At 35.0% G+C, this 23,155-nt stretch overlaps 2 protein-coding genes across 7 annotated transcripts; one reads left to right on the plus strand and one right to left on the minus strand.

The window, feature by feature from the left end:
- Positions 1 to 84: 84 nt before the first annotated feature.
- Positions 85 to 8,357, plus strand: LOC133694803 (small RNA degrading nuclease 5). Of its 2 annotated transcripts, XM_062116503.1 has the most exons (14): positions 86 to 292; positions 845 to 904; positions 988 to 1,053; positions 1,494 to 1,627; positions 1,757 to 1,869; positions 3,303 to 3,431; positions 3,539 to 3,609; positions 4,512 to 4,571; positions 5,262 to 5,317; positions 5,800 to 5,860; positions 5,996 to 6,263; positions 6,377 to 6,558; positions 6,645 to 6,940; positions 8,058 to 8,357. In XM_062116503.1, exons 1-14 carry the CDS (start codon positions 185 to 187, stop codon positions 8,179 to 8,181), a joined length of 1,728 nt encoding a protein of 575 aa, XP_061972487.1. In that variant the 5' UTR covers positions 86 to 184; the 3' UTR covers positions 8,182 to 8,357. The 2 variants fall into 2 exon arrangements, with proteins under 2 accessions (XP_061972488.1, XP_061972487.1); XM_062116504.1 differs by lacking the exon at positions 8,058 to 8,357 and having other exon boundaries at positions 85 to 292; positions 6,633 to 6,766.
- Positions 8,358 to 8,983: 626 nt separating this feature from the next.
- On the minus strand, positions 8,984 to 12,906 carry LOC133694802 (scarecrow-like protein 1). Of its 5 annotated transcripts, none has more exons than XM_062116500.1 (4): positions 12,669 to 12,906; positions 12,282 to 12,572; positions 11,125 to 11,172; positions 8,984 to 11,023 (listed from the first exon to the last, which is right to left on the minus strand). In XM_062116500.1, exon 4 carries the CDS (start codon positions 10,951 to 10,953, stop codon positions 9,199 to 9,201), a length of 1,755 nt encoding a protein of 584 aa, XP_061972484.1. In that variant the 5' UTR covers positions 10,954 to 11,023; positions 11,125 to 11,172; positions 12,282 to 12,572; positions 12,669 to 12,906; the 3' UTR covers positions 8,984 to 9,198. The 5 variants fall into 5 exon arrangements, with proteins under 5 accessions (XP_061972484.1, XP_061972483.1, XP_061972486.1 ...); XM_062116499.1 differs by having other exon boundaries at positions 12,262 to 12,572; XM_062116502.1 differs by having other exon boundaries at positions 12,262 to 12,906.
- Between the last annotated feature and the right edge of the window lie 10,249 nt (positions 12,907 to 23,155).

Raw genomic sequence — 23,155 nt, forward strand, 5'->3', positions numbered from 1 at the left:
TGGGAGGCCCGCCCAGTATAAGCGCTTAAAAAAGGTGGCCCAAGCCCAACCTAATTTAAACATAATAAACCCAAATTTGTGCAAGGGTTTTCCTACGTCTCTTGCAACGAACGTTCTGTTCTGCTATTGTTGTGTTTTTGCTTTTGGAAGAAGAGAGAGAAACAGAAACAGAAACAGAAAAAAAATGGGAGATTCCGCTGAGCGTAACAGTGGGGTTAAGGAGGAAAAAACGAGCGATTGCAGCAGCAGCAGCAGCAAGGGGAATAAATTTTACGATATCTATGGACCAGATGTATTATCACTTTCTCTATTTTTCTTTTAGTAATTTTACATATTCTTGTGCTTGCTTATTTCTCTTTTAGATTACTTATTTATTTACTTATATCTATAGCTTTGTTTAGTCTATATATAAAATCAAGATGATGATGGTGGTGGTGGTGGTGGTGATTATTATTATTATTATTATTATTATTATTATTATTCCTGCTAATTGCTACTACTAGTTATTTGTTGTGTGTGTCGTTTTTTCTTAATTATAATCTATACTGAAAATGAGAGAAGTTTGAAGCTCAGTTTTTGGATTAGTAGCTAAAGAAATCTCCAAATGGTTATCTTATTAATTGAGGTTCTGTTTATGGAGTCAAGCTGCCTAAAACCAACGTAGTAATCACTGATCAAGCATGAGTGAAATCTTTGTGTATTGTGCGACATTATGAAACCCTAACTAACATAGGGGCTTAAAAATAATCTGCATATAGTATGCTTGTTTTTTCACATTGCTTCTAAATTGGGACAGTATTGTACCGAATGTTGTGTTGATCGGAATTTATTGTTATGTTTGCAGGCCAGAGCGGAAGTTGTTTACAAAACGCCGCCAGAAACGAGCTCAACTTTGAATCTGCAAGTAGGTCCCATTTTTAATGTATTTCGTAAATTTTGGAAAAGAAGTTTAGAAACTGTTGTGGATTGAGTTTTATTTTGATGCAGGACGTTCAAGGACTTGTAACTTGGGTGCTTTCTGAAGGATTCATGCCATCTTGGGTGTTTATCAAGGTAGAGAAAATGCCCTCCCTTTTGCAATTTATTTTTTAAGAAAGGAAATAAAAAAATGAAAAACCAAGCTCGGTTAGTATATTGGTAACTGGAGTCTCATGGTGAAACTAAAAAGGAGTTTCAGCTCTTTTGAGCATGTTTTAGTTGTGTTGGGTGGCTTACTCCATCTGCTTCATAGAAAAGTGTGGGATGCTGCTTCTCCTTAATCTTTATAATTTATGCCCCGGATTCTAGTTTGTTGCCTGCTTAGAGAACCTTTAGCTGACACTGTAGATTTTCATGCTGTGTGTTATCTTTGGGACTGGACACTGTGTGGAGTTCCGTTTCTTTGCCGTATCCTGATATATTTCAAAGGACTGCATTTAGGAGCCTGATATTATACCCTTCCCTTGAATCCTTATTGAATTCTGTATCACGGAAATAACATTTGCATTTTGCAGAACAAACCTCTGATTCCAAAAGTGGTTATGCTTTATGTACCTGGCCTGGATGCAGCTTTATACATTTCACAGTCTAAGTTGCTTGCTGGCTTTAAAGAGTGCTGTGGGAACCCAATGCCACTTTTATCTCTTAGGTTGGTGATGATTGTTCTTTCTTTAGTTCCTGTTCTTCTTCTTGGTTTTTTCTTTTTGGTGGATAGACTACTTAGTTACTGTGCTCTGTTGTAGCTACCTGATGGCTTTTGTTTTTTCTTCCATGCTAGCTGTGTTTCCGATGGAATGCAGACAGTAGATGCGCTTCTAACATGCAAGATGAAAAGAAAGAGAAATGAAGTTGATTCAGTTTCAAGGAAATCTGTCCTGGCTTCTGAACAAGGTTTTCGATCTGTTAACCCAATTCCTTCTACCTGATATTTTATGTTTTATGCTATGTCAGTTGAATTTCTTATTCATGATCAGATCAGGCATTCTACAATCTTCAATAATTTGGTTGTCTACTTGTGCTTTTGAATATTGATATTTCTTACAAAAACAACTATGGTTCAATCCTAAAATAGTTAGGGTCAACTGTATGAATCTATACCATTCAGCTCAACTTATAAACCAACTCTGTTGTCAAAGGCGAAAGGTGCCTAGGCACACGCCTGAATGAACCAAGGATATGCTATATATATATATATATATATATATATATATAATATTTATCTTCCCAATTAAGATTAGATCATTAGAAAAACAAAATAAAATATAAAATGCAATGTACAATAAACTTTATTTGAAGAAAAATCAATAAAATGCTAATGACTCAATTGAGAACGAGGTAATTTTAGGGATTAAACCGAGGTTTACCTTCAAACCTAGTATGAGCTGTTGATTCAAAACAAGTAATTGTGGGATCTACTCCACAAGGACACAAAATCTACCATCCAAAGAGAGCCAAATCTCTCTCAATAATGAGATTTCAAATTGGTCCACTTGACGATCATCTACAATGCCACATCAGGATATCCAAACCAGGAGAGAGTGGGCAAATGAAGTAGAATCCAACGGCATGAAGTGGAAAACGATAATATTTAAATGACGGCCTCGCTCTCCCTCTCTCTCAAATAAATATATAGATAAATAAAATAAAAAACCTTCCTTTCTCTTCCTCTGTGGTTTGTTTCTCTCTGTTTTTTTTTTACCTCTCTTTCTTCTTCCATCTTCAATCTCTTCGTCACATATTTGCTCTCTTTCTTCTTCAACCCACAAACTGTAAGTCCCTACAAGCCCTAATCTTCAATCTTACCCTTTGATCTGTTTGTTATCTTCAAGAACCCTAATTATTTTATATTTGTTAGAATTAAATATAATTGATTTTGATTTTTTTTTGAAATATTTCTTTTGTCAATGAATTGCTTTTGAAAAGATGTATCTCAAGCAGGCATTGGCTTTAATGCCTAGTACCCACTTACCAAGTGCTTGGCCTAGGCAAAGCTTCATTGAAATTCATTTCTTGAGTGTTGTGGCCTCACTTCGCCTTGCCTGTAGAGCTTAAGAGAATGCCCAAGCCCCTTTTGAAAACAATAAACCCCACCTCAATATCAATAGAATATTGATAATACTTAAATATCAATAGAATATTGATAATACTTAACCTATGTAAAAATAGGGTGTTCAAGCCTCTATAAGCTCTCCATCAGTTTCTATGTGAACAATGAATTTGTAGATGGTGTATGCAATGTGAAATTTTCCTTTAATTGTAAACTTGATAGTCCTGTTATCATTTTCCATTCTATGTCAAGGCAACTAACAATTATCATTATGCAGAAAGAAACAATTCTAGCATGGGAAATATATCATCGGCAGGACTCATGAAAGATTTACCTTTCCCACTATCATATTATACACTTACAGCTAAAGAATTGGAAGACAATGGATATTGCATCAATCAACCCGGTAACATGGATCACTTGTACTGTTATTTTTTTTTCATGATCTTTTCAGCCTCATTTCTCCAATCATTCTGTTATTCCATGACTCTTTTTGCGAATTTCATTGTGTAGGTTTTGTTTCTACGGTTTCTGCACCTTCAGGTTCTGGTCCCTATGATATACTGGCACTTGACTGTGAAATGGTAAGATGTCTGTCATGATTTGAAGCTTACATCATGTTTTCAAGCATAAGAATAAGAATTGTGAATCTTCAATGAGTTTAAGTCGGTATAAAAGTTTGTGGCTTGAAAGAATTCAGTGATATAGTGTCAGTTTCCTACTTAAAGACAGTTGTACTTATTAGAGTCAATTTGAGCTTTAAGTAACTTATTTTTCCATAGGAAATTTAGGGCCAGCTGTGATATTTTTTGGGCAGGGAATATTGTTTTGGAGTGTTAACTGTTATGCTGTAATGTCATCGTCATGCTTCCACTTTTGCTACCATTTCAACAGTTTCCTTTCCCCCCCCTTCTTTTATATTTACTCAAAGGCTACTCTTGGTTTTATTTGTCTTACAAAAAGAAAAAGGAAAGGGCAATTAGAAGTCAAATGAGTTCTGTGGGAGAGACGATATCATGAAAATTTCAGTCTGGGTTTTGTCCATAAAATGTTTGGTTATGATAGGCATGTTCCTATATAATTATATTAGGGAAGTCCAGCATTGAAATAAATAAATGAAAAATAAGCTACCAAAGATGTGTTGAACAGTCTCTTTTTCTTCACATATACAAACAGAATGATCTTTATGGGTGGAAGTGGCACCACCTTTGGCAATGCAGCATCTAAATTCAGATTTAGAAAGCAATGTTGTCTGTATGTTCAAAGTTGTTTCTTTAAATTCATGTGCATGTCTACTTAAACAGCAGCTAAAAATGATTTGTTAACTAATAAAATGGTGACAGGAAGGAATGTGTGTCAATTCAATGGATGAAATTGTCTCAGGTGCTTTGTTTGTACTATTTGGATCATAATGGTGCAAGGTTTAGCAGATAGTTTATGATGCACTCTTATTGACTTGGTCTCTTCTGTTTGCTTTTGTTGATAGTGTATCACAAACGAGGGTTTTGAGCTAACAAGAGTAACCCTGGTGGATATTGAAGGACAGGTATGCCTTACAATTTTTTGTTTGTTTGCTGTCTTGGAAAGGCATTTTTTGTTGGTAGTGGTATCTGCAGTAGAATTTGTACTGAAAGGTAATTATTTGCCATTTGTGTGTATACCAGTGTGCTTGGGTTACTTAACATAAATTAAACTCTTAAGATGATATTTTTTTTGGCATTTCCATATCAAGTATTTATTTTTATGTCAAACAACTCTTTTCTAACTATTATTTGATTTATCAGAAAACCTTGATTCATCTTCTAGTTGGTTCATCAGATGTCTATAGTCTGTACTGTTCTTTTCATTACCTCTTGCATCTAGTGTTATTTTACCATTATGGTAGTTGTCATAGTCCAACATACATGGGGGCATGCAAGCTGCGTGCCAACATGAGTTGGCTAAGCAGGTCAGTTTTGTATCCCATTCTCTGCAAATGACTACTGAAATGGTTTAAAATAACTGTTGAAATTCATGGGCTCTGAAATCATCAAGAATGGTTTTTTTTTTTTTGCATTGAAATACACTGCCCTTCTATTCATAAAAAGAAAAGGGAGAATGAAATATTCCCTTTTGGTCATACCTAGGTATATTGAATCTTTATTATTTCTCATATAACTTTCTACTTTGCTGCTGGGCTCGTGAATTTAGTTATTAGTTGTATGGATTTTTTTTAACCTTGATTGGCCTTTTGCAGGTGGTGTTGGATAAATTGGTTAAACCCTCAAATGATATAGTTGATTACAATACCAGGTAATTCTTTTTCAATAGTTTGTTAAACCTGTTGATGGAACGCCAACCTTTTTGGTTTTTGATATGCACTTTTATTTTCTTCATGATGGTGATTAGGAGTTTAGAGGTTTTTCTTGCGGTGTTTGTGGGGATATGTGTCCTCCTATGGTCTGAACCTCTGATTGACTCACAAAAACTAGAATTACTTGTAAAATGTAAATGATAATTTTGTCAGCATGATTATAATGATGCTGATCAACTTCAATTTCTAGATTCTGTATGTTACCAGTTGGTGCTTTCTTTCCTTTTTCTCAACAGATTCTATATATTAAATACTATGCTTTCCCATCCCCTTTGTTTGTTTGGTCGGAAATTCTGTTGAAGAAATGATTCTCCCCAACTTGGATTAGGGAGAGTGTGTCTGGAACTCACCTGTCTCTGTCTCTGTCTCTCTCCTGAAAAATTGACTAATATTTTTAATTTACTAACACTTCATTTTTCAGGTTTAGTGGGATTACATATGAGATGTTGAATGGGGTAACCACAAGTCTTAAAGACATTCAGGTTTGTTGCTCCAATCAACTCTCTTTTTCCCCATTTTGATGCAGTTTCTACTGGTAGTGTAATGTTGATTTAATGACCGATTTCTTTTTTAAGATATCATTTTCTCATTTCTTTACAGTTGCTTCCTGTATTCAGGAAGACTTTCTAAAGCTGGTTTACAAAGAGACCATCCTGGTTGGGCATTCCCTGGAGAATGATTTGTTAGCTCTAAAGATCTCTCATGAAGTGGTGATTGATACTGCACTATTGTACAAACATCCCCGGGGTGGAAATTATAAAACTGCTCTTCGAGTTCTTTCAAAGAGATTTCTTTCTCAGGAGATACAGCAATCAGGGGCTGGGCATGACAGCATTGAAGATGCAAGAGCTACTATGGAACTGGCACTATTAAAGATAAGAAATGGCAAGTGAAGTTGTGACTAGCATTTGCTTTTGTAGTTCACTGCATTGTTCTGTGCTGTATAAATGCATTTCTAAATGCTTATCTATATTCTATTCTTCTGGCTCTTCTGTTAGGACCTGATTTTGGGTCTCCCCCATCATTTGTGCGGAGAAAGCTCCTTACAGTTTTGAGTGAGTGTGGTAAAACCTCCTCATTCATTGATGATATTTCCATAGTAAAGCGGTACACATCTGGTTCATCCCATTCATTTCCTGTGTCTTCCGATGAGGAAGCACTTTTGAAAGCTAGAAAGGAGGTAGGTATATTTGGAATTGGCTCTGAATTTTTTTGTTTATTCTTTGATCAGTGATTGTATGCTTATTTGAATAGTGGTGGTTGTAGGTTAAGAATGATGGAGTACACTTTGTCTGGACCCAATTTTCAGAGTTGAATTCCTATTTCAAGAAACAAGCAGAGGATGAAGGGAAGTTAAATGGAAAACTTGCAGAGATGATATCATTACTTACATGTGAAAAGAAGTCAACCAACACAAAAGGCATGAAATGCAGTATGACACCCCAACTAAAGGAAATTCTTACTCAGATGGATGCTAGGGTTCGTTGCCTCTACTCCACGCTACCGACTAATACCATGCTTATAATTTGCACTGGACATGGAGATACAGCAATAGTGAATAGGTATGTGTTTTTAACGTGTTATAGAACCTTTTGTTTCATTTACTATGCCATGTTTCTTTGTTTGCTATCAGAATCACTTAATTTCATGCTTTAAATATTGAATAAAGAAAACTGAAAAGCAACCATGCAATCATAGTTCATCTGATAGTAATTTAATCCTCATATTTTGAAAGACAGACTTTTGAAGTATGTAGTTTCTGCAAGTAAAAAACTATATACAAGAGCATAAAGGGGGTGCATTCATATAGAAAACTGACACATAATCCATAACACAAGGAGCATTAATCAAATACTGTTTCCTATGAAGGATAACATGGATAGGTAATTCCTATCCAGTAAATGCCCTCCTTTTATGCTGCCTCCACACCAACCAAAAAAATGGTTAGAGTAATTAGGATGAGCATGGTTTTGCTCTCTTTTTATCAAAGGAAAAATCCGTTAACCATGATCTGGCTCTGTTGGAATATGACAATTATTGGACTTTGAAGAATGATCATAAACTCCCAAACATGTTTGATGAGTGTATTCTAGTGAGGGGGCATGCCGATAGGTTATTGCTCTACATATTTTATCTCAAACACATCGTACAATGTGCAATTTTCTTTGTTTTAATGACCTGTGATAGTATAAACTTGGACATGGAAGAGTATGGTAATGCACCCACCTCTTGCATGAAGCTCTGGCTTCCATATGATGGGAATCATGGGATTCCTTTTCTTAATATTACATTTGTATGTTTACAATAGCGACTTGAAGTTATGGGCTCTGGTCTAATATCCTTCTCACAGCTCACTTTGTATTGACTTTAATTTCTCACTTGGAATGTCTGTTCTAGTACTTTTATCAGGGAAAACAGAAGCTGTTTCAAGTCTACACTAATTTGATTATTCATTGGTTTGTTTGAAGTGTATGGGACGTATGTGACACAGCCTGTTTCTAAACACCTATGGTATATACATAACGATACAAATTTTTTCACAACTCGATATCTATGTGAACCCCATAAATCTGTGTAGGCACATGATGAAGCAGTACCTTATTAGTTGTTCAACCTTTCATCTTGAATTTGTCGCGTTATCGTAACTGTTCTTTCTCCTATTGATTTGCATGGATGAAGGGTAAGGAAAATGCTCGCAGAGCAGAAAGAAACTGCAATATCTCGTGAGAAGATTGTCAAGGTCTTGGAAGAGCTCCAGGCTCAAGCTGAAGTAGCGTTATGTTTTGTGGGTGTGAAGAACTGAGGATATGCCAGTCTGGTGTTTACTTTTGTATCAAGCTTTTCACAATTTTGGTCCAAAAAAAGTTAGTGAGCATTAATGTTGTGTCATCATTCATTGAATAGTAAGGAAATTGTGTAAAATTATTGATTTATTTCTTGTATAATCTAGTTTTCAAAATGCAAGGAAGAATTCAATGAGCTTTGGTTCGTTGCTATACGCGTCCCTTACCCCTCGAGCCGGCCATCCAATTCTTTTTAATCCAAGATAAAAGAACAAGACTGGGATGAGAGGTGGGCCGGTTTGGCGATGGTTATTTTTCCAGTATTCTTTTAATGCACTCTCAGAAAAACAGGACCATTGCTATGAGGACGTTTTCCGGCAGGGGAATAAAGAATAACTGTGCAGGGTGTAGAGCCAGCCAAGGATCCTCATGCTTCACTTGCTAAATCTAATGCAAATCGTGTCGCTGACAAGCTATAGTCTCAGCTTTCACTAGTGTCCTCCTTCCTCTTCAAAATGTTGAGCTCAAACCAGTCGTTTTTTTATATATATAATCAAATTGGACCCCAACAGTGTAGCAGTTTCGCGGGCACACTTGCCTTTAAATCTGTATAATTTCACCTCCTCCTTCCCATCCTAGTGGTGGTAGTGGGTGGGCGTAGGGTGCCGGATTTTGATAGAAAGACAAGATTTTGGGGCATGGAGATTTTCGAAGCAAAGAACCCTGAGAATGTCTAAAGAGAAATCTGAACGTGAGAAGGACACCAGGGAGATTTGCTAGCCGATTAGGCAAACATTAAAATGAAGACAGGTAAGCAAAGCATGGAGTAAAAGAGAAGTGGATAATGTTAGATAACCTACGACATCACTTCTGGAAAAGAACTTTACAAAACAATCGCAAGTCATTGCGGCTAATAAGATCACATATCAGTATGCAGTTTTATCACACAAAACTATTGGCACATGAAACCTACACAAACATTCTATATACTCTAATGCTCGAGTGCCACAGCTGAACCAGTAACGAAATGGTAGCTATTACCTCCATGCTGAGGCAAAAACCAAACTTTTGTCTTCCCACCCAAAATGAAGTGCACCCACTTCCTCCTTCAACATGTATCTATCGCTATACTGCTTTATGAGTTTCCGAATCAAATCAACCACGCTAGGACTGATTGAACGCGGAGTGAAGCCTGCCATCTTCATCCTTGCCCTCCATTTCCCGGCAACCTCATACCTCTCAATCCTTTCCTCTCCCTCACATGCTACAATGTTTACTATGTCCCGTGCCAGACACTGTTTCTCAACATTCAGCCTGTCCTGGCTTTCTCGAGGGAGAGTTGCATCAAGAGAATCGAACACGGCAGAGTAATAGTTGTAAGCTTCAGTAAATCTAGGGAAAAAGGGGGCAGTATTAGTATTCACATCTTGCTCGACAACAGTGACCAGTTTTGGATTCAAGCTCTTAGCCATCCGAAGAAGCTGGTCTCGCTCATTTACTGTTGAAACACTCTCATCAGGCATGTGATGGAGTTGGAAAGCAAAATTCACTACAAGTGCTTCCCCAGGCTTGCAGTTCAGCATGGATGGACTGACAACTGAAGTCTTGGAGGCCACCGCATGAAACTCAAATGGGACCTTAAGTGCTTCTGCTAGCTTTTCAAGCCTTTGCCCAATGTTCCTCAGGCCACCAACAGGTCGTTGAACTGACTCGGGGTCATCAACCCCGGTTAACCTCAAGTTTGGCAGCTTACCTGGCTGGTTGGCGAGTGTTTGTATCAGTGTTATGTATTGACTCCCTTGGTTTATGTCAAAATCTATTATATGAACGCTCCTTTCACCTTTAAATGCTTCGATCATTGCACCATTTGCTGCCATAAATCCAAATTTAAAACAAGGGCAAATCTCAAAAAGGATCTGCATAGCTGCAAGCCTATCATCAGAAGGAGGCTCCTTGCATTTCAGAGCTTTATAGAGATATATTCCAGATTCAGCCATATGAGCTGCAAGTCCTTCCACCATGTAGGCTGCAATCCTCTGGGGAGGATCTCCTTGAATCGAGACCAATTGACGGAGCTCATTTATTAATGCCGATGCTTTCTCAATGTTTCCCTCCGAGATTGCATTAGCACATTCAAAAAGCAGTCGCCTGGGAGTCCGAGGTGATAACTGTGATACTTCTTTATTACTGCTGAAGCTACTTAGGTTAGAATCTGAAGATGATGACTCCTTGGGAGAATCATGGAGCATCCCATTCTGGATTGGATCAGACCACTCTACATCCATTTCCATGCTTTGACTATTTCCAAACATGCCATCCTCTTCATTGTCCTCTAGAAGTGCTCTCTCTAGTTCCTGAAGCTTTAACTTCATCTTATATTCATCATAATCTAGTTGATATGGGCTCTCAATGTCCAAGTAATCTGACTCGGAAATGAATGGATAGCCATCGCAGGGTGTGGTCAAATTGAAAGAAGCATTGTAGGGATCTTGAGGGAACATGGTTGAACCTGAACTCTTTCTTGGCTGGTAGGAAGATGCCCCTTGTGGATGAGCTGAGTTCCCTGAAATGTCAGAACTTGATGGTTGTATTAATTCTTCTGTTGGGGAATCAAGGAAGAACTTCTCATAACTCTCACAAGAGTAAGAATCGGTCATATACATGTTCTGCCGTTTATCAGGCCCGAATATTTGGGCAGACAAACCAGAGTTGTCATTGCTCCCCTTCAGTGAGTACAGCTTATTATTTCCGTATGCTCTGGCAGAGAGTTCTGCAGATCCAACTAAAGACATGATTTTTCTCTAAATTAACTCAGCTTTGAAGAGCGATGGTTGTATCATATATATCCCGAGGCTTGAGTCACTGTCATCAAATTGGCAGGAAATAACTTGTTAATATTTGTCAAACATGAGAACTACCAAACAACACTATCACTCTCCTCAAAAGAAATGTAAAATAATCACCTGGAGCAGCCCCTTAGATTTGAAATCCAGATGAAATTTATTGGGTGTCTGCATTCAGGGACAAGCAATGTCATGGAAAACAGTTGGAGAAACAGCAACCAACAAGATACAAGCCTATACACATAGCTTTAGAAACACTCATGTAACAGAAAGAGAACCGAATTCTGAATTATAGACCGTGGAGAATCAGTCTGTGTAAAGATGCAAATACATTGAATAAGCTTGTTTGCGTCTCTGACAATAGACTTAATTCTTAGATTGCTTTTATTGAGCGACTTCAAATTCCTTCAAAAGTAAGGTATAATTGACATTAAAGATCTTCCCTTTGTGACAAGGAGAAGACTTGATGCGTGTCCGCATCAAGACTGCTATGTTCAAACAGAAAAGGAAACAGACACAGAGTTAAATCTTGGTTCTTCTTATGTGCAACAGGCAAGGATTCAGTGATAACCGTGCTGCAGAGGACGCAAGGATCTATATTTTTTAGGTAGCAACACAAAATCTTCTGAAAAAACGAGATCTATTGAACATCCAAGAATACGTAGGCAATCAACTACAAATGACATGAACAAAAATCAGAAGGAAGGATAATAATCAGCAGTAGAGGTCATGTAAGTAGTCAATCCTGAATCCTTATGTTTTTATTTTAGCAGACAGGGCATGTACCTGAAGTGGGAGAATGAATTCAAGAGGAAGTGGCAAAGGTCATAGCAGCCAGTCCTGGAATTTAGTTGATAACCAGATAGACATAAGCCTCAAGATTGGCTTTGAAGGAAAGAAAGAATGAAAGATTAAGGCTTTGACTATGAACACCTGTGTTTTGGAGGCAAAAGGGTAAACATGCCCCTTAATGGTGTCTTCACAAACAGAAAAAACCCAACTTTTGATTGTGATGTGAGGTAGGTTGGAGGGCAACAAACCATTTAACAAACCAAAATACTCAAAAGGAGGACAAAAACTTGAAGAAAATGCAAGCCAGGTGAATAAAATACAACTTGACAGAGAAGATTTAAGCTACCCAAAGACCAACAATATCTTATTTAACGAGTTATATGAAAGTTGTGAGAAAAGTGGTGAGAAGCTAACAAAAAATATTCTTCTTTTGAGATAGAAACTTCTTTAAAAGGCTTTCTTCACCTGAAAACAGACTTTTCTACCTGCGGTGGTTTCCTTTGCTTTGTCTTTTGGGTTTTTCACTTTTTCTGCATATTTATACCGACTTATCTGACTAGCTTGTCATTCTTAAATTTGACGTGGTGTGGTCCAAACGCACCCGCAATATGGGACTCCAATTTCATCACTCAATCCTCACCATTTTTAAGTTTGAACGCCATTGATTGATTTGGTGTGCTTTGTTAGAGTTGTTGACTCTTCTTTAGTGGTGGGCACAGGGGCATGAAATCATGAAATTGCTTGAAGCTATCCACGAAATATTTGACCCAAATTTCCTATAAAAGCGAAGAGGTGACGACAGATTATTGGTGAGCTAAAAAGATTTCAGAAAAGCAATGTGACAGGGTAAAAGAAACAGTAGGTGACAAGACCTGTGGAGGTGGTGGTAAAGTGATAACAAATGTACGGTGCTTGTTGAAAGCATGGTACAGGAGCTGCTACGATCATGATGGTGATTGTGAATTTGGTGATGTTGGACCAACAGATTCGAAACGAGTGGGTGAGTAAATGGATTCCACTTTCTGAAACATAAACATGGGAGAGGTCACAGTATTTTTGATTGATATATTCCATGCTTCTCCATAACGAGCTAGTGGTCTGGGAGCCAACTCATCTTTGCTTTGCACCACCGTCAAAGCTTAGTTGAATTTCAGAATCCACGTTTGCCGTGTAACCTAATCTTGAATCCGCGTTTGCAGGAAAAGACAAATGAGTCCCTATACTTTATGTCATCCTTATGTCATGGCATGCATGAGCAAAACCCGTATGGGACAAGCAATTATTGTTTAAATTTATTTTCTAGGTAAAAAAAATGCTTATCTTTTTTAATCAGTTTTTTTTTATCTTTTCACGATGCAAATTAGTCATTATATATGTATTTGGAGTTATTATCTTCTTTTTTTACATTTTAATAAATAGTAAAATGACCATAAATCTCTCAAAATCATAAAAATCAACACTACTAGAGAGGGATATGTTTGTTTTTTTTTATACATTAAAATTATGTATATGCCTTTGAGTTTAAAAAAATTAACACTAGGAATCAGAGGTGATGGGGTCTTTTTAAACTTGGTTATCTTTTTTTTTAGCCATAATTAGTTTGAACAAGGATAATTATGTTTTCTAATATTAAATTTATATTATTTTTTTAAAAAATTTGATGGCAAGTGGGAGGCGCCGCACACTTTCAGCGGAGCATGCGGCACCTCTCGATGAAGAAAAATACACTATTGCTATCTCATTTGATTTTTTTACCATGTCCTTTTTCGCAGCACGTGTCAACATATGATGACTAGGTTATCGCCGGTTGACCTTTTTTTTTCTCTTTATTTTTTTCTATTACCTTTAAAAATAAGCTTTGATCCTCATTGTTATTGATCTTTCAGATTTAGTCATTTTGGTTTTAATTTTGTCTTTTTATTTTTTATTGAAATTTTATATGTTTTCAATTTAATTTTTTAATTCTAATTTGTCATATATAATGTTTTTAATTTGGTTCTTCTTCTTTTGATTTTTTTTCTTTGTTTTGTTTTTTAAAGTTTTTATAATTTTCAATTTTATCCTTCAAATCAAGTTTATAGTTTTGGTTTTTTCATTAATAACAACAACAAAAATACTATTGATACTATTAATAGTGTTAGTAATGGTAATTAAATGTCAAATGAATCAAACATCATCAATCATATAAGAATTAATAGAATTAGGCATTGAGAAATTTTACAAGATTCATAAATTCATTTGAATAGCCAATGAGTGCTAAAAACCTCTTAAATAATGATAATTATACTAATTTTTCATGAGAAACATGGTCAATGAACATGCACTCATTTAATACATGTATATTTTATCTCATTAATTGATAACGAGTAAACCAAGTTTGGCCAAGAAATAGTGCGCTCATATGTAGCAACCAACAACATATGTATGATAGACATGTTTTGCAAGTCTAATTTGAGGGTAGCTGTGTTTAGACTTGATGGGGCAACAAGATTTGTAAATCAAAAACAATATGGATACAAGAAGAATGAACAATGGCAAGAAAATTTCTATTTGAACATTGGATTTCCGAGTGAATTTTGTGTCCCATCATAGCTTTAAACTCATTTTTTTGAATTAATTTTAAATATTGGGACATGAGTCATTTCCAGAAGGTATAAACCCAAGCCCATCAATAGCCATGTTCAAATATGTTTAGGTGTTCAGTCCTTATCATCCTTCTCTTATTCAACAAGTTCTGGAAACTAAACAATTGACCAGGTAAGAGGAAAATCAATGGTTTATAATTTGCTATCAATCATACCTTTATGATAAGAAATTCAAGATAGAATGAATTAAGGAGAAATCGAGGCTCTTTGGCTAGGCATTTTGGGTACAAGGAGATGAAATCGTGACTGCAGCAGGTGGAAAAAAGGTCTTCCACTTGAAGCGTGACATTGAAAATTTGGAGAAACTAATCTCATGAAATTAGGAAACAGAAACTATACACATTTCTTCAAAAGCACACATGATTTATTTTCGGGAGAATTGTTTTGATGCATACCTCCCTTGCTGTTCCATTAAGAAATCTGAGAGTAAGGTTTTTTTTTTTTTTTTTTTTTTGTGAGATGAAAAGGGATTTTAGCATAAATTAATGACTTTCAATTTTTGCAGTGCGTGATCCACTCTTTCACGCTCTAAAATACCCATAAGAAGATGTTAGGCTTGAGATTTACAGTGAAGAAACCCGTGCAAACAAGGCTAATCACACAAAGCATGCAAAACCGCTATTGATGAGTATTAGGAATGGTGAACGCCGTACAATTAGAGGTGGATAAGATCAACAACTGGACTCCTCGTTGTGTTGCTGTTGCATGAAGAAGGCGCCATGCAGATTCAGGTCAACCTTTCAATGTCTTCCTTCACGATATTGAACAGAGGCGTCCACAGACTTCGAAGTTGCTGTATTTACCACGTCAAGTATGGTCCGTCACAATTGGGTTTTGCCTAACAAAACTTGAAGAGCAATATATAAATACAATATTTTAAACCCTCTTTTCTCTTCATATGACTATACATTATTAAACATTATTCAAGAAAAAAGAGGAATACTCCCCATTTCAAAACTCAATAGATTTTTTACTCTGGAATCTCTCTCTCTCTTAATTAATGCATTGTTTACACCATTGCTTAATTCATTTTTAGGACCCTTTGAGAAAGTGTTTAAAACCGTGTTTCCTTGAAAAATATATTTTTTTTATTTAAAATTAATATATATTTTTATATTTTTAGATCGTTTTGATATACTGACAATAAAAATAATTTTTTAAAAATATTATTTTAATATATTTTCTAGTAAAAAATATTTTTTTAAAAAATCACTATCATATTTCTAAACATCTTTTTTCTGTATCCCCTCACATGATATTATCATGATCGGAAGTTTCACTTAATTTCACTAAAATAAATATATAGCTTTCAATGGAAAAATATGTAAAATATTCTACATTAAACAATAAGTAAAATAAAAGGAATTTTACAGTAACTGACATGCAGAGTCTGAATATAAATTAAAATGCCAATAAGTAATTAAGGAAAGCTCCTTTTTTTTTTTGGTTGCAAAAAACCCATCCCAAAGTTGATTAGCGTTAAGAAATATCTGTCCCAATAAAGGTTAGGCCCGAAAGCCCTCACCTGGAAGCTCGAGACCCGTTTCGGGCAAGGCTTAGGCCTCGGTGTAAGCCCGATTGGACAGGCCAGCTAGAGCCCAGTCCAATAAAAAAATAGTTTGCTGCCTTGTATTAACTTTTTGCAATATAAACACTTGGCAGTTTCATAGAAGTTCCATCTGCCCATGCAAAGTCACATAGGCAAATAGTAAAAATTTTTAATTTAATTTCAAACCCAACTTTAGGTCAAGTTTGCTTTTTTTTTTTATTATTATTATTGTGAATTTGAATCAACGTAAAAAAAAATTATTCTTTTAAAATAATATATTAAGTTGATATGGGTGATAGGCTCTTAAGATTATTTTACGAGGAAATATAGTTTTAATTTATCTACAAATTAGTCTGAAAACATCCTTAACTGTTCAATAAAAATAAAAATTTAATTTTGAATCCAATTTTTTTTAATATTTTTTTTATTTTAAAAGATTTTCACCATCGAGACCTTATTTTGTATGTATGGGTTCTTAAAGAAACATAATAAAAAGTGAGAAAATACTATAAAAGGGGGAAGTTTTCATTATATATATATATATATATATATATATATATATATATATAATGACGAGGTGCATCCATATTAAAAAAAAACATTCTTGATTATTGATTATCCATAGACTTTTTTTTTATACCAATGTACGTATCTGTCTCAATTGGATGCTTTATTCATCCCATTTTCTTCTTGACTTGTATTAGCTTTTACAGTGAAATACCGTTGTTTTTTTTTTTAATTATAAATATGTTGATGTTATAAAACTTGATCCGACCACTCGAATGTTTAGAGTCTCAGATCATAATTTTCTTAGTACTGAATCAATAGTTTGTTAGATAACGCTCCCTATTTTTTTAAGTAATGTAATTATTTGCGCGCTACTAAAATTTGTCGGGCAAGTTATAATAAACTCTCTCTCTCACACACACACTGATGAAAATGCTACTTGAATGGGATGGAAGAGGGTGTCCGTTGTTGAATTACAATAATATTTAATTTGATTCAGAGTCTAAGATGGAGCTTCTAATTAATGATTAATTAATCCGATATTAAATAATACAATATTACTAACACGCTTGGAGAAAAGTGTACTTGTTGCTTATTAATTCTTTAATCGGGTGGTAGGTGGAATGTCTTTCTCGAAGTATATGATAACTGTCTCAACTTCCAATTAATATATAAAACTTAAAGTAATGTTGCAGATGAACAAGGCACATTTTACTGGTTCTCGCAAGCAATTAAGTCTAGACAAATCTTATTAACATCAACATTGCTCCCCGAATTTAAGGCGGTTAATAGAGCAATATATGCTCACCGAGCTTTATTTTTTATGCTTATGGCGACATCTGATCACTGTATAAACATGAGTTGGAGGTTAGAGGCATGAAGCAGCCACTGAACGTTAATCGAGCCAGATTTTTTTTAATTTGATTTGTGTTCAGAATCACAGGTTTAAATCTTTTCTGAAATGAAGCTAAGACGTTTTATAAAATGAAGAGAGCTGATGTTTTGGGATGATTTTCTCTCTTATTTTCTAATCAACTCTATGAAAACTTGATGTCAAGAATTTCTATTCATGATTTGGCTACACCTATAGTGTTAAATCAGCTTATAGCCCATCTATAATCAACATGCTGTATCTTTAACAACTAGCTAACGGAGTCTTGATAAACTCTGGTAGAAATAATTAACAGCACTGTACAATTATCAAAGATTAGAGATAATGCACGCATATATACAGCAGTATTAGGAAGATTAAGTGCTAAAACTGATAGTGAGTAGTGACCCCCTTAAAAGGAAATCACGAAGCTAAGGTAGCTGAACTCTCAAAATCATTCACCATTATTAAATACTCAAGACATCGTAATGGGATTGAAAATGATTAACAATGGAGATTAATGCAGATGTCGTTGTTTGCTAAACGAGAGAGATGATATCTATACACACACACACAGAGTCGAGAGCACGGAGAATCAACCAACTGACTGTTGTTTACTCTAATTAATTGAAGCACTCTCTTTCTCTAGGAGCATGTCTATATATTTTAGTCAAGATAAAATGGAGTTAGTTTTAATAATAAGCATGGAATGCAAGAAAAGTCTATCAAACGAATACTTACGGGTTACTTCACTTCACCTGCTTCGAGTTGGATAACACGTCATGATGTTCTAAGAACATGAAGGGACACCATGAAAAAGTCTGCTAATGAATGCTTGGTAGCTGTTACGGCTGCTGATCATGATGATAAATAAGACTAAGCAATAAATCTAGTACACGTTTTGTAACAAAGATAAAGAAAGAAAACGCCTTTAGTTATTAATTATTAGATTTAAATTTACAAATCACATTCTAATTTGATTTAGCTATTTTTAGCAAAGACAATTGTGAGGTGTACAAGTTTCTCCTGAAATGCACCGCACACAAAGTTTTGGTATCATCAGAATACATGCATGGAGAATTAATTATAAATTCAATTCAATGCTCGAAGTTCGAGGGACAAAAATCGCATTTAAAATTTGAAAGGGATAGATATTAATTGAAATGTGAGGAAGATATTAGTTGAGTGAATGAATCTAACTTTAAAAATTAAAGAGTGTAAATCCAACTTGATCGGATGATGATAGCAATAAGACTGCTGTCAAGGTAGAAGAGTTAGCACGAAATAGTTTAAATATAAATATATACATAGATATAAAAAAAGAGAGAGAGGGAGAAGAGATACAAAGGTTAAGAGAGAAAAAACAAGAGAGGTAGAAGCCTATTTAGTTTGTCCAGTTTGTTAAAGCTAGGGCTATATATGAGAGAATCCTATCAGTGGACTTCAATCGAGCTTAGATGTTTGTAAAATTAGCTGAAAAAATGAGTTTTAATTTGGCTGATATTCAACTGGCTATTTATTTACTTTTTGTTTTAGATAAAAACAGAAGAAGGGAGAAAAGATACAAAGGTTAAGAGAAAAAAAAAAAAAAACAAGAGAAGTAGAAGCTTTTGTTTTTTTTTTCTTTTTCAACTTCAAAATAAATCTAGGAAAAAAATTGTTAAATAATATTTATTTAATTTTATTTATTAAGAGTAGAATATTATTTTGAGTTGAACTTATATATAATTCATTTGTATTTAAGTTAACTCTAAGCACTCATAATAAACATAATAAATAGATCGTTGAGAATACTAACATTCTTTTATGTTTGATCTTAATTATTTTAACAAGAATAATATCAATAGACTTCAATCATAGAGCTAGATGGTGTAAAATTAGCTGAAAAATAAATTTTAATATCCAACCAGCTATCTATTTACTTATAGTGTTTGTTGTAAATATTTTTATATATTTAGGATACGTTTTATAATTTATGAAATTAGTTATACTATTCTTAATATTGAAAAGATCAAGGTTTTAAGATTTAAAATTTCAAAGGATTAATTTTTTTATTGAACTAAAAAAGCCTTGATACATCAAAAAGAGCAACGGCTAAGAAAGTAACATAGGCATACACATCTTGCATATATAATAACAATTTTATTTTATTTTTCTCTGAGATGAATTTAAAGGTAAAGGGAGAGTGCTTTAGAAGCATATTTTAGACTGATTTTTCCTTATAACACGTCTGTAAATTTTGTTTGAGAATTCAATGATGCCGTCCAACAAAATTGGAACTCGGAAGGACAGTGCTATCCTCAATCTTTTACCTTAACCACATGCATGTTTGCCCTCTGGTCTATCATCGATTCAAAGTCCATTGCCGGTCCTTGATAGCAAATAAACATCAACTAAAGCATGCCTGAGCCGTTTGTGCGGTTAAACTAGAAAATGACCCCAGATTGATTATATAGTCCAAATTTTATTTCTACAGACTTCAACAGCAGCCCCTAATGATTTTTTCCGGCGGCGGTGAAATATATTTAACATAGGCATGCGACCTGGGCACGATACTGCCACAAAATTGAGATTTTAGACTGGCTGTTTAATTTGTTTTTAATATCACAGAGAAGAGGGTTAGATTTTTAATTGGAAAAAAGAAAGAAAGAAAGAAAGAAAGAAAATGCTACGTACAAACTGGTGGGGGTGCCGCCAGAGTCTTGAAGGTTTGGTGTCAGCATTATGACCGTATAAATCATTAAGTTTTCTATATATTCATTATGGGAAAAGGTGGTACGTAAGTTCTAAAATAAACAGGAAAAAAAATCCCCTTCGCAAAATCACGACAACTCTACTCCTCCATTTTTTTTTTGTGTTAATACTCCTCTATTTGTTGCCAGAGGGCCGTTTAAGGGAAAATATTAAATGAAGCTAGCATCACTGTCAACTACCACGTAACAAAAAGCATTTATTGAGAGTAGCAAAATGGGAAACCATTGATAGCCAGAGTTCATACATGCAAAAGGTAAGGAAGGTTGGAAAGGGAAGTGGATGGGATGGAGTCAAAGTAGTTTGTTGAGGATTTTCAAGGGTCCTTCTGATGTTAAAATAGGGTGTGGTTGGGGAAGATAGGAGTGGGGTTGCTTGTATATTTCTCTTGGGAATTGGTGAGAGGAAATGGTGTATTATGGTTTTCATACAAGGACATTTGAAGAAAAACAGACATTTAGCTATGCAAGTAACTGAAGTGCTTTGCATTTACTGTTTGAAAGCTACCTCAAACCCTTCCACACACACACACAACACTTGTAGCGGGAGAGAGGAAGGAGTGAAGAGGGAGTAGTATATATGCCACTCAAGACGAAATATATATATTATACAGAAAAATAAAACCACTGAACTGTCTCTGCTAAGCTAGTTTCTGGATCCGCACGACCATTTTAGTTAATTTCAAGTTTTCAAACGAAAATTAGCTGTTGATATATTGATAGATATTAATGTGACTTGCCCTAAATATAGCATATGATACAAATTTAAGGGAATTAGGCCAACGAATTTACCTGTTGACCAGTGGAGCAGCTTTCACTAGTATGCTGGCGCCGATGAATCTATATATGGTCATTTCCCAAGCTGACTCCACAAAGCTACATTTTAGCAATCGTTCTATTGATTTGATAAGCTTTGCGGTACACCCCATGCATGTATGCTGTCTAATGTGGACTGGGTACTAAGAACCATCCCATGTTTCTTTCCAGCCGAGTAGGCATGTTGATTTTAAGATTACAAAGCAGTCAATACATGTAACATCTAACTTAACTTTTTCCCTAATTTTGTGGTGACCTATCATGGATTACATTTCAACAATCAAGATTTTTATGAACTTCTTGGCTTTTTTGGGTCGTTTTCAAATTTGAGATATCAGCTCCACTCAGGACACTCCCATGTTGCAAGTTTACTTTATGAAGTTATCTTCGATCCATCCTTCAATTTAGACAGTTCATCTCTATAATTTGGAGAATGATTAATTAATTTGATGACGATGGGCAACTAGCCAGATCTTTCTTGTCCTATTTCCTTTAAAAAAAAAAACTCTAATCGGTGATTTTCCCCTATTACTCCTAAGTTGGCATGGATTAAAAGCTATCTTTGATTTATAATTAACACGAACATCAAAATATATATTTTTCGTAGATCATTAATTCTTTTACCAATTTTTCTTCGAATCATAATATATAATTTCTCTAATGTATATAACCATTCATGACATAGCTTGAAGTTATCATGATATATATCATACGTGAGCATGTGGCATGCAGATATTCTCCAATTTGACTTTACTCTATTGTTATTTTTGATATATTGATCATAGCAGATGGTATAATTAATCGGCACTGTTCTAACAAAAATGCAAATCTAAAGTCAAGCCTTGCGAATCAACATACCTTCAACTTCCTCCAAAAAGAAAAGGAAAAAAAGAAGGGATCACGTTTGTATATCTTTTCAGAGTAATAAATATTTTAATCTTAATTAAACTCTATCTCATAAAACTCCTACACAATCAAATTTCAAACCAACCAGAACAAGAAATTAATGAAGTGAAAATTGCTATAAATATTGATATGCCAATGTAATAAATTCTAGTATCACTGTAAAGTAGTTATTGAAAAAACCAAACCTAAATACCAGGTTGTGCTTGAACAAGTCAAATTAACCGGTGTAGTTTCATCAACTAATCTGTTATTGTGTTTGAAAAGAGTAAAAAATATTTAGAGGAATTGAAAGGATACATAGACCTGATGAATTGGCACATCAACCACCAATTCCGACTAGATACAGATTTTATACCCACCAAATCTTGATGTATAGTTTACTTGATAAGTGCATATGATATTGGTAATGGATTGCTATTAATTTTTTAAGTACATTTAGATGGGCTAGCAAGCTCTCACCAGGTGTTTGATTTCGTGGGGTATAATATCCCAATCATCCTTGGAGCTATATAATGATGAGTGCACAAAATCTTTCAACGTTTGTATTTGACTTGCCATCGGCATGGGGAGTACGGGAAATTGCAGACGACGGTTTGCCCATACTTTTCTTTATGCTGTACTTACACGGCATTTGATAGTTAACCCTCAAGACTACCCTCTTGAAAAACTCAGTTAAAGATATCCTCCTATTCAACATCCAGCAAAAATATTTCAGCTAACCTCTCATCATGTGTCCCTGTCTATTTCCTAACCACCACGTTTTTTTTATAGCATTTTCCATGCTTTCCGAGACAAATATACACACGCTGTCACCTGCTTGAGCCTTGTAGATTTGCATATTCCTTTATGCATGCGCATATCTTATATCGAAATCAAGACATTGTGGATGACGGAATGATACAGAATTGCTAAGTAGAAATGGTGTTGTGGTAGATGATTGTTTACTGGGGTCATCATAAACGCATATCCTTGAAGCTGGCCGTGCCAAATAACTTAAAGCTTTTCTCAAATTTATTTACGGGGTGACAAAATCTTTTGGTAAACTCATCTGGTTGAAACTAAACACCATTTAGGTTGCTAAAAAGTAGAGAAACTTTCATATAAAGATGTTAAAATGGAAAAACTTTGCAAGCCTCAGTACCCTGGAAAATTGTAGCTTAATTATCTTAAAGATTAATCAACCATATTGGTGAAGGCTGAGCGTAGGCAATCGGTTTACATTTACAAGAGAGAGCTTTCTCTTTATGTATTTCAAAGTTTGGTGGACCTCGATCTTGATGTTTTATACTCCAATTTTCTCCTATTAAAGATGGTT

This window comes from Populus nigra, chromosome 5 (assembly GCF_951802175.1).
Source record: "Populus nigra chromosome 5, ddPopNigr1.1, whole genome shotgun sequence".
NCBI classification, from domain to species: domain Eukaryota; kingdom Viridiplantae; phylum Streptophyta; class Magnoliopsida; order Malpighiales; family Salicaceae; genus Populus; species Populus nigra.